This window comes from Vombatus ursinus, unplaced genomic scaffold (assembly GCF_900497805.2).
Source record: "Vombatus ursinus unplaced genomic scaffold, bare-nosed wombat genome assembly UNPS02014773.1, whole genome shotgun sequence".
In the NCBI taxonomy this organism is placed as follows: domain Eukaryota; kingdom Metazoa; phylum Chordata; class Mammalia; order Diprotodontia; family Vombatidae; genus Vombatus; species Vombatus ursinus.
Window position 1 is genome coordinate 33,893,367 of NW_020954551.1, and position 11,683 is coordinate 33,905,049.

At 39.1% G+C, this 11,683-nt stretch overlaps 1 protein-coding gene across 3 annotated transcripts in view; it reads left to right on the forward strand.

The window, feature by feature from the left end:
- FANCD2 (FA complementation group D2) overlaps positions 1–11,683 on the forward strand; it is a 60,268-nt gene that overhangs the window by 1,385 nt on the left and 47,200 nt on the right. For all 3 annotated transcript variants that reach the window (XM_027864027.1, XM_027864028.1, XM_027864029.1), the window contains exons 2-9: positions 1,157–1,254; positions 2,629–2,766; positions 3,992–4,059; positions 4,775–4,878; positions 5,171–5,231; positions 6,535–6,587; positions 6,780–6,858; positions 9,025–9,149. In XM_027864027.1, the coding sequence (XP_027719828.1) occupies positions 1,191–1,254; positions 2,629–2,766; positions 3,992–4,059; positions 4,775–4,878; positions 5,171–5,231; positions 6,535–6,587; positions 6,780–6,858; positions 9,025–9,149 (692 nt within the window). In that variant the 5' untranslated portion in view covers positions 1,157–1,190. The remainder of the gene's footprint in view (positions 1–1,156; positions 1,255–2,628; positions 2,767–3,991; positions 4,060–4,774; positions 4,879–5,170; positions 5,232–6,534; positions 6,588–6,779; positions 6,859–9,024; positions 9,150–11,683) is intronic.

Consider the following 11,683-nt stretch of genomic DNA (forward strand, 5'->3'; position numbering starts at 1 on the left):
GAAAATCCCATGGACAGTAGTGATATGTTACAGACCACAGGGTCATAAAGAGTCAGACATAATTGAAAAACAATACTAACATAACCATATTTTACTACTTTGCCTGAGGGTAGTCCCTGACCCACACAAAATTGCTTTAAACTGTTAATATGGGTTAGGGAATTAAGACTCCTGAAAGTATTTGTATAATAAAAGAGGAACCTGGGAGTGGCTATGCTTAATTCAGAGGAATGGAATTTTAAACATCACCACCAGGATTTTGCTATACTAGGAAGAGGTTTTTTTTAATTAATTGGATCTTGGTTCTTTCACTGTTTTGTTACCTTAGGCAAGTCATTGTAACATCTGTGAGCCTTAGTTTTCTCATCTGTAAAATAAAGGGGATCTAATGATAACAGTCTTCCTTGTCTTTCCTAGGACACAATAGTACATCTTCCAACCTCAGACATTTTCACTGGCTGTTCCCATGCCTGGAATTCTCTCCTTCCTCATCTGTGCCTGGCTTCCTTCAATCTCACTTTCTGCAAGAAGCCCTTTCCAGTCCTTAATTTTAGTGCCTTCTCCCTGAAGTTATCTCCATTTTATCTTGTATATATTTTATTTGTACGAAGTTGTTTGTATATTGTCTTTGCCATTATTGTTTGTATATTGTCTTCCGCATTAGACTGAGAACCATAAGAACAGAGACTAATTTTTATTTTTTAATTTTGTTTTCCTTTGTATCTCCAGCACTTAGCACAGTGCCTGGAATATTGAGAGTTCTGTATTCTATATTCTTCCTCTGGACTTCTCTCTGTGGGGAGGTTTTATTTCTACACCAGCAAAAACATTTGTCAAGATGTATTAGGGACTGCCACATTTGTACTAGAGGATAGTCTGAGAAGCCAGGTTCCCTCAACTATTGTTACTTAAAACAAAGGTCTCACAAAAAGAGAGACTTGTAGAAAATTGTGGTTCATGCAGTACTGGGAGAGGCTGAAATTTAGAGGGAAATTGATTGTTCATGGAACTTCAGTTATAGCTCTCTGGGATTCATACAGGTTTCATGTAAAGACTAAAACCCATTTGGCTCTGTGAAACATTTTTCCTTTGAGATCCAACTTAGGAATTCAAAACCTATCTGGAGGATAACTTATGCTTTCTGACATTACCATAGGAAGTGGTTTTGGCTATAGGAGATATTGTCCACAATGTTTGGGAAAAGAAGACTGTCAAGACCTGAAGACAGAAAGAGCCTGGCAGAAGATTGCTCCAGTATGTGAATAGTAATTGATTTCATTCAGCAAGTATTTGGAATGGGTTGTCACTGGTGGTGATCAGGCAGAGGCTGAGTACCTGGCTATTGGGGTTCTACAGAGTTCTTAGACAACTCTATAGAGTTCTATAGAGAATTCATGTGTCAGGACAGGAGTTTCTACTACACACTTCTAATGAAACTTTGGTTTCTGTTATTCCATTTATTAAGTGACTAGTTTGCAAAAAGCACTATATTTGGTGTTGAAAGGGATACAAAAATATATAATACACAGTCCCTGCTCTTTCGGAGCTTATAATCTAGGTGGAAGGATGGCTTTTTTTATGTTAGGAAGATGATTTATTTTCCTAAAACTCTTGAGTAACAATACCAAGCTTAAGAAGTAGTGGACAATGGTTGGTTTCAATGTAAAGGGAACTCTAGTCTATTGATTGTTAAGTTTTATAGTTGAGCTTATTAACTTGTCTAGTTTGGGGAATTTGTGTCTGACTTTGAGCCAAGATATTGGTTGGAAATATATATGGGATTTCCTTTTGTATACTTAGAGCAGCAGAAACACTTCCAAGTGTAAGAAGTTAACAATAATGAACTCTTTTGTTTTAGTAGTAGATTTGGTACCTATCAATGCTTTATTAAAGGTATTATGAAGCCTGTGGTTTTTTCTAATTGAAAAATGTTTAAATCTAAATGGGAACAATCTCTAAATGTAATTTTACTAAACGTCCATTTACTAAACGTAAATGGGCTGTTTAGATAATGCTATCTGATATTGCCAACGATGAGAGACCTCTGTATTTACTTTCTTGGGAAGAGACCAGGGCTTAAGGGATGTGCAATAAATGAATTTTGTCTCTTATTTTTATGGCCATGTTTATTTGCATTGAAAGAGAGAGGATGGAAATCATGGCTGGATGGATCTATTAGGCATAGCAATATTTTAAAAAATTATTTTTTATTTTTTCAGCATTTTGTTTTAAATTTTACTCAGGGGGCAAAGAGGAAGTAAAAGGAAAAGAGAGATACAGAAAAGGGAGGATTGATAGAAAGGCAGATCATATGTTACTTCTAGTTTTTACTGATTATTCAGTATGTTTTGAATTCCTGTTGAAGTCAGTCTGAGCTCTGTGCATAAGAAAGACTGAAGTCCGTGTTCCTTATATTTATCCTTAAACACTGAAATTAGGTAGAAAATTTTTTGTCATTTCTTCATTGCAAGTTTTATACAATTGTATTTCTCAGGTAAAAATTAACACATGGAAAGAGTAAGCAGTGATTAACCACTTTTATATTTGGGGGTTTTATCAAAGATCTATTGTCTTTGTTTTGTTTGCATTTAACATCTGGAATCTATGAGATATTTCTTTTTTCTGAAGCCAAGAAGAATGAAGTGAATAAAAAGCCAAGGAAATCACTTGTTCAGGATGAAGTAATAGAGAATGATAGTGCTTTTGTAAAGCTTCTCAAAACAGCAGGAGTTACTCTTAAAACTGGGGAGAAGCAAAATCAACTAGGTAATATTCTTATCTTTATCCTAAGCTTTGCTATGATATTACAGTCAATCGTGTGTGTGTGTGTGTGTGTGTGTGTGTGTGTGTGTGTGTATTGTGGGATTAAGCTTTATGCTTTTGAAATTTAGTGTCATGGAGATTAGAAAAGGTTGAGAAGAAGTGGGAGAGGGTAGGGAAAATGCTATCAGCCAGGGACCAGTATAGAATTGTTTTCCAGAAGATTTTCTCTAGGTCTTTAAAAATTTTTTAAGTTTTCCTTTTTTTAATAAACTTGACAAATATCAAGAAACATAGGCATTTCCTAATACAAAGTACAAAAAAAAGGGATTATATATGATTCCATGAAAATCTGTTACATGTAGGTTCTTATACAAAAAAAGAGTATTGATGAAATATTCTTTTAAATGCACAGAAAGCAGCAAGAGTTTCAGAGAAGACACAGATAAGGACAATGTTGGATATGCCATTTTAAATGTAATAGATACTTCTAAAATTAGCTGTATATAATAGAGATTCGAAGTGTTGAAATCTTTTTTTGTTTTCCTAAGGAAATATAATAGGTAGCATTTATATAGTACTTCAAAGTTTGTAGAGCTATTTACATACCTCATCTGATGCTCACAATAACCCTGTGAATAAGATGCTGTTATTATCCCTATTTTACAGAGGAGGAAACTGAGGCTGAGAGGTTAAGTGATTTGCCTAGGTCATACAGCAAGTGACTGAGACAAGGCTTAACCTCCTGACTCCCAGTCCAGCACTCTGTCCAACAGGTCATCCGTCTCATGAAGAAGCTCATAGTAGTTTATATCTGTTAAGTTTGTAACAGCAGAAGAGGCTAGTATTTGGAGCGCTCAAGGTCATGGGTTGTCTAACCCAGGGGTGGCGAGAAGAGAGTCCCATTGAAATGGAACATCCAGATGTTGCTTTGGAGCATTAAAGCCTCGGTGGGGAGGATGTTTTTATGTACATACTTTTTTGAGCATTCATTAATCTCCTAGCAAAGCCGAGCTTTGTATTCTTAAGAACTTGGATGGTTTTGGTGCTGATATTAAGCTAAAGGACTCTCTGTTGGTCTGTTCAGGCTAGAAACATGGAACCTCATGAAAATTAATGGCGTTAGGGAGGATTGTAGAACTTGAAATAGTAATCTGCATCAAAGACAATCTGCTTGAAATTTAATTTGGTCATTGCGTCTGATGCCAACTTTTTATTTCTTATTTCATAGCTGTGGATCAAGTAATTTTCCAAAGAAAGCTCTCTCAAGCCTTGAGGAAACACCCTTCTTATCCCAAAGTATGTATTTCTTGCCCTGACTTTTCTGTTTTTACCAGCAATACTTTATACTGAAGCACCAACAGCTTGAATAAGACCATTGCAGGGGCAGCTAGGTGGCACAGTGGATAGAGCACCGGCCCTGAAGTCAGGAGGACCTAAGTTCAAATCCGGCCTCAGACCAAACACTTGACACGTACTAGCTCTGTGACCCTGGGCAAATCACTTGACCCCAACTGCCTAATTTAAAAAAACAAAACAAAAAAAATGGCCATTGCGGAGTTGAGATAGGTTAGAGTCATATTTTGCCACTGACAAGAAAACTCTAAATCAGGTATTCTTAACTTTTCTTGTGTAATGGACCCCTTTAGCAGTCTAGTTATGCTTGGGGATCCCTTCTCAGAGTAATGTTTTTAAATGCATAAACTAATATATAAATAGGCTTGCAAAGAAAATCACATATTGAAATACAGTTATCAGGGGCAGCTAGGTGGCACAGTGGATAGAGCACTAGCCCTGAAGTTGTGAGGACCAGAATTCAAGTCCAACCTCAGACACTTACTAGCTGTGTGACCCTGGGCAAGTCACTTAACTCCAATTACCCCCTCCCCCCACCAAAAACAAAAACAAGAAATTCAGTTATCAAAATTAAACAAACAAACAATTTTATGAACCCCAGGTTAAGAACCCTTGCTCTAAATCAAGAGTCTTATTCCCTTTTCCTCTTTTCCTGAAGGCAGTGGAGGAATTTATTAGTGGCCTGGAGTCATACATAGAAGATCGAGACTGTTTCAGGAACTGCCTTTTGTCTTGTGAACGACTACAAGAAGAGGAGACAAGGTATGGGAAGGGAGGTGGATCTAGTACAGTTGAGTTATGTCTCAGGTACAGTATCTCTCTGAGGTAGAATTGCCTGAAATTTCAGCATGTTATGGCTCCTTCTTCCCGATGCCTCCAGTAGTTCAGCTTCGAGGATGACTGGGAGGGTTAAGAGCCAAAGAGTTTTTCTAGAATTCTTTCAGCAAGCCATTGTGTCACTTGTATTAACACAATGTATCAACTTCTCTCCTGGCTAAGGGCCGTCTTTTCATTGCTTATGCTTTAGAGTGGAGTCTGTGTTTCTCTTTTACAGCATGGTCACTCCTTACTATAAGAGCCTCATTAAACTATTGCTGGGGATTGACAGTTTACAGGTGAGATTTTGACTTTTTTCCCCCAAATAAAAATTTTAAAAGGGCTGTAGTTTGTGTAAATGATTCAAGTACTGTCAAGACATGAATGTAATGGTGATGTTGGCACGTTCCACTGTTTCGCAGCCTTATACAAAAATAGAAGTAACAGATGGAAGGCAAACTTGGAGATTGCTGTTGACATGTGAAGTCCTTCAGCAGTATAGAAACAATGGAACTTCACACCTAGTTAATAGGAACAGTTAAAATAGGAAGCTACCAGATAGCACTCCTCCACATATTGTTCTTCTATCCCTGCTGGCCTAGCAGTATGCCAGGGCCCCTAGAGTTGTGGCTATCTCCCAACCTTAGCTGAACTTGTTTTAAAAGTTGACTGAGGGTCCATCTAGTGCCATGTGCCTCCAGTACCACTTAGGGCTGTGCTGCTGCTTAAATGGATCTAATTCCAGTGGGTTAATTTCTGGGCCATACAACTGGTGATTGTTTCATCCAGTAGACCTCTCTGTTACCAAGTCCATGTGGTCCTGATTTCCCTTACCTCTCAGTTTCTCACCTCTGGGTCTCACACGTCTCTGCCAACTCTCCTCTTCTCCAGTTTCACTTTGTCTTCTTCCCTTACCCTTAAATTTTTTCATTCCATTGGAAGCTGGGTATGATTTAGTCAACGTAATTCTTCAGTGGAGAATCTCGGAGTTGGAAGGCCATCAGAGATCATGCTTGAACATGAATCTGCTCTACAGCATACCCAACCAGGGGTCATTTGGCCCCTCCTTCAACACTTCTGGTCAAGTGGAATCTCACTAGTTCTGAGGTGGTCTTTCCCTCTTAGAGTGTCAGTCATTAGGAAGCTTTCCTTATATCATACCCAAATCTGCCCTTTGCATCTTCCATCCATCAGTTCCCATTCTGCAGAGTCAAGCAGGACAAAGCTAATTCCTCCTCCACTTGACTGACAGCCCTTCAGATACCTTTTTGGTCCTTAGTTAAATTTCTTGTTATTACCTGATGACTGCTTTAAATATTCCATTTACTGAATTTACAGTTAGCACTATTAATACTAAATCTTCATTGAGTGTTTATTCATGGTGCTTTGCTGGTCGTTAGGACAAGTTACAGATTCTTGCAGTTTTTGTTTTAAAGCTAGGTATCTTTCTTGTAAACTAGGATATGTAGTAAGAGTTGCTCTGATGGTTTAACGTGGGCATTCCTGGGCTCATTGGGGAGCATTGGTGACATTGGTCACTATAAGTTTTCTTTTAATGTTTTGGAGTAGGCTAACTTCTTACCTATATATATTTTTTTACAGCCTGCCATTATTAGAATCTTATTTGAAAAGTTGCCAGAGTTTCTTTATGAGAGGTGAGTGGCAGATGTACAGAGAGACCCAGTGTGACCTGGAAAGGAGTCTCCTCAAGGAAGCTTTCTTTGAAATGGCCCAACTTTCCTGAAAGTCATACACAGCAGAAAGAAAACTTCTGAATGATATTAGGATTTGCTATTCATATAAAAAAGGCTAAAACTCCTTGTGTTTCCCCTGTTCTAACATTTCAGCGTTAATAATGATGGACTCAACATGCCTCGGCTTATTATCAATCAATTGAAATGGCTTGACAGGATTATTGATGGCAAGGTATGCTTTATGGCCATTGTTGTTTATTTTCCAATTGTATATAAGGATAAACTTTTTAAAATTAAAATCTTTTTTTCAATTGACAAGCATTTTTTCTCTCCTTCCCATCTCTTTTCTCTCCACTGGAGGGGAAACAAGAAAGAAAACCAAAACTCTTGTGACAAATATGTGTAGTCAAATCAAACAAATTCCATATTGACCATGTCTAAAAACTTTGTAATTTGCAGGGTTTTTTTCCCTTTAGCTACTTCTTTTTATCAATTCCTTTTTTCCGTGTAGTATAGTTTATTGAGAAATGATCATTGAGAATGATGGTGGTGGTTAACTTTTTACAGTTTATCCAAAATATTTTTCATTAGAATATAGTGATTAGATTTTATTACCTAAGGAATAGAAATTTGAAAAGTAATTGATTATTTTTTATTTTTACTATAAACTTAATAACAAAAATAATCTAATAAATATGCAAATAAAGAATTTTTATTCTTGAGCATATAATAAAATATAAATGAAAGTCAAAAAATGGAATGACATCCAACAATTCTTTTTGTATTTCCTCATATGCTTCATGTTTATCATTTTCATAGCAGGGAAATGCAGATTATTGTCTTTTTACTTGTCATATTTTCCATTATAAATAGGTAATGTTTAAGTGCTTTAATAAGGTACGTAGAAGCCTACTCAACTATGATAGTGTAGTTGTTTTTTTTTTTATTTTATTATTTTTTGTGTCTGTTTACTTATCTTTGTATAAGTTATTCCCCTCTTCCGCCATCCCCAACTGAATGTAAGTTCCGTGAGAACAGGGCCTATCTTGTTTTTGCTTTGTATCTCCCATATCTAGTACATAGTAGGTATTTAAAGGTATATTGAATGAATGAATAAATGGATTCCCATCCTGGGCATTGGAGTATGATGTACCCTTAGCCTGGAGGTCAGGACTGGGTAAATGTGTGTGGCCCACTAGTCAGGGCTCTGTTGAAGCAATATAGAAGTTTGAGGCCCAGATAATGCCTTATGATGGCTAGTTTAACACAATTTGACAGGAACACAGCCTATGGGTTGTTCAAGTATGATGCAGGTTCACTCTATTTGATAGGAAGTGGGGCCTTAGGGTAGGGGTTGGGTAAAGGTTGTCACAGGCTGGTGGTCTGGACTGTGACACTGTGGCCTAGGAATCCAGGACTGCTGGAGGCTTGTCTTAGAGATCTTCAACTAGTGGCATTGTTTACCAGTCATACCAGGTATGGTGGAGCTATAGCTGAGGCATTTGAGTAGTGGTCAGGGCCAGATGAAAGCCAGGTGGGGGTGTGGTCCCCAGAAGTGTGAGGGTGATGATGTCTGATTACCCAGCCCTATAAATGGTAGCCCAAGATATTTAGGTCCATTGGAAGGGCTGCCTTTGATTGTGGGATCCAGTAAAACCCCAATCCAGTATTCAGGTTTTACTGAAAGTATATCCTACTGGTCTGTGTGAGTGGAAATGTGGACTGGGGATGTGAGATAGGAGTAATATCTCGATTAGGTCCTTCTTGAGAATTCTAGCCTGGTGGTCCAGGAAAAAGGGGAAGAATGGCTTGAAGTTCAGGCAAAAATGGAAAAGTCAGGGCAAGAAATACATGCCGTGGGATGAAACAGTTAATATATGTGAGAGCCAGTGATGGGCAAAGGAACATCTAGGTGCTAAGTGTGCTGCAACATGAATAAGACATTGTCTTTGTCTTACATAGAGATGAGACATAGGCAGAAATAACATAATACAAATATCAATAAATATAAACACAAAGCTGAGTATGAGAAATTCCCCTAAAAGGGTTAAACAAAGGGGGTTAGGGGATTTCTGAGGATGAAGAAAGCACTTTCAGCTAAGAGGATGGAGGAAGGGTTCATAGAGGTGACACATGAGTCATTTCATTTCTTTCTTTCTCCAAATCCTCCCAACCATCTCACTTCCCTTATCTTCCCCCCAACCCTGAAGTTCGGGTAGAGCTCTACCCAAAGCTTTGCCTAGTTACACCTGGACACAGGCTTTGGGATTAAGTCTGCATAATTAAGAGCAGAATATCAGTTTTATGCTTTGTCCCACAGATGGGAATGGAAAGCCTTTCTCGGTTGGCTTTCTTCACAATTTACTAGTTTTTTCCTTTTTTTTTTTAAACCTTCTAGGACCTTACAACCAAGATTATGCAGCTGATCAGTATTGCACCTGTGACCCTGCAGCATGACCTCATAACCAGTTTGCCTGAGATAATTGGAGACTCTCAACATGGCGATGTGGCTGGAGAGCTGAGGTACCGATTGCCTTCAGCAGGATCTTGTCCTCGGACTGGGTTTTGTCATTTTGGTTTAAAAGAGAGGGTCATCCTTCTTCTATTAAGATGTGGCTGGCCCACCATCAGGTCTATGAATGTGTTTTAGCTTATTTGCCAAGTCATATGCATAGATCTGAAGCTGACAGGGGCCTCAGAGGCCATGGAATCCAAACCTGTGTTTGGACACATGTGGAAATTGAGCCCAGGCAGGTTAAGCAACCTGCCCAAAGCCGTGTGAGCAGCAAGAAGCAGAGGTGGGATTAGAGGCCTCGTCTTCTCCCTCTAGTTGTTGCTTTTGTGAGTGCAGCCGTTTGGCATTAGGGCCTCGCCAGCAGCAGGTGAGACCAAAGGGCTTGCCCTCATTAACACATCGTCTGAACTTGTCAGCCAGGTTTTTAAAAAGTAATAGTGGACTTGTGAAGAAGGAAAAGCATACTCAAGAGAGAGTGTCACTCAGGTGACAATTTTTTTAACCTAAAGGGACTGATTCCTTCTTCCAGCTGCATCAATGGGGTTTTACTCCATTTACAATGCTCCCATTTTCTTTAATGAAAGAATTCCATGCTCACAGATTTGAGGGACAGGGTTGACAAACTCAGGATAGTGTGATGTGGGGGGAAAAGGCATTTGGATGTCATTTCTACTGATGGGATATTATTTGGATGGAAAAGTAGTTGTGTCCAAATCTAGATGTACTTGCCAAGTGTCTCTATTACATCCCTATTGCTTTACATAAACCTGAGTTTTCTGCTGCTGAGGAGAATTTTTTATGATACTGCCCCCCCACCCCAGTCTGGATGCAGATCCCCTGCTTGTGGAGGCTGCTGGAATCTCTAGGGTTCTCCAAACCTCTGGGACCCCCACAGCTCCTTAGGATTATTTCTGTGTTCCTTTAGAAAACAAGAAGTGTTTAGCAGGCCTGGAGGTTCATGGGAAGTCTGAAGTGTGCTGCTCCTGCATTTGTACCCCTGGAGAAGGACAGGGCTAGGCTGTGGGCAAAGTGAGGAGAGGAAGCTTTGCAGCAGCCCCCCTACCGTTTCCCCCCTGGAGAAACATCACTACTTTAGAGGAAAGGGAATCTGGAGCCCAGCAGGGCTTCTCCACTGACCTGATCTGATTCTCCTTGGGATTACCTTTTGAAACCATCACTTTGAACACTGTGGACAAAGAGGAAGGTGTCCGTGTTCTTGCATCCACAATGTTTACATTCACCTTGTACAAAGTCTTCAGTATTTTCTGGGGAATTGTTTTTAAAAAAAAAGGAGGAAGTGTGTGCCTTGCCCTCAAGGAGATTACAAGCTAATGGAGGAATACTATACATAAAGTCTTCTGTACAGAGAAGTGCCAGAAACAGAGAGAGATGTGCAGGTAGCTGGAAAATGGGAATTTGAAATAGGAATAAGAAATTACTAAAAATCTAGGTAGGACTAGACTGCATGGGACACATAAAACTTTGTTACATTTTAAAAAAAACTGGACTTAGGATTTCATTGGTATAGGGAATCCTTGATGGGGAAATTCTCTTTACTAATTCAGGTTGGTACCTATTCTTCCATTTAGAGAACTATCAGGATACTGAGAGGTTGAGGGACTTGCCAGGGTCAAACAGCCAGGATGGTTCAGAAGCAGCTGTCTTAGGCATTACTCATTCTGACCAGGCCTTGGGACCATCCAGGCTGCATGGTCTGGTTGTTAATGACTTATAGCCATTACTTGTTAGAGACCCAGAATGCAGATAAGCTAAGTGCACTAAAGTCCCATTTTTGGTGAATCCTAAATAAACCAGCTGTTGAGAGGCAGGGTGGCATGATGTAAAGAGACTCATCTTTGAAGCCAAGAAGACCTGGTTTCGAATCCTCCCTCTGACAGATATAGGCTGTGTGACCCTGGGCAAGTCACTAAACACCTCACTGCTCTAGGCTACTCTCTGAGACTTTTAAGTTGCAGAGAAGGTGCCAATCAAATCCATTCCTTATTGCTGTATAAATCAGTATCAAGGAAGTATGGCTCCTTGGACCTGATGAACTTTTTTTATTCCCACCTGAACTGCTGCCATTATCAGCTTGTGTACACATGTCCCTTTGGGCAGGGACTTGGAGAGCTATACCTGTTAATTTATCCTCTGACTAAAGGTTTGTTGGTATTTAGTAAAGGAGGTGTACTTTGTGTGTTTAAAAAAAAAACAAACCTTCTTTCTTGTTAACTAAATCTCTCCAAATCTTAAGCCTGCCTAAGAGGCCAGGGTGTATCTTGCCTAAAATAAATAGAGTAGAACTGAGTCTTCCTTACTCTGACACCAGTTCTATTTACACACTATTGCCTCTCCAGATTTTTTTTTTTGAGGAAATATTGTGGATTGATGGAAGGAGAGGAAATTTTCCACTTTACTTGCTTTAAAAACAAGGTTTTACTTTGTCAGCTTAAGTCCTTGATAAGAGCAAGGGGGATATTGTGGCAATAGTTCCCTCTTTTTTTTTTTTTTTTTTTTTTGGTGAGGCAATTGAGGTTAAGTG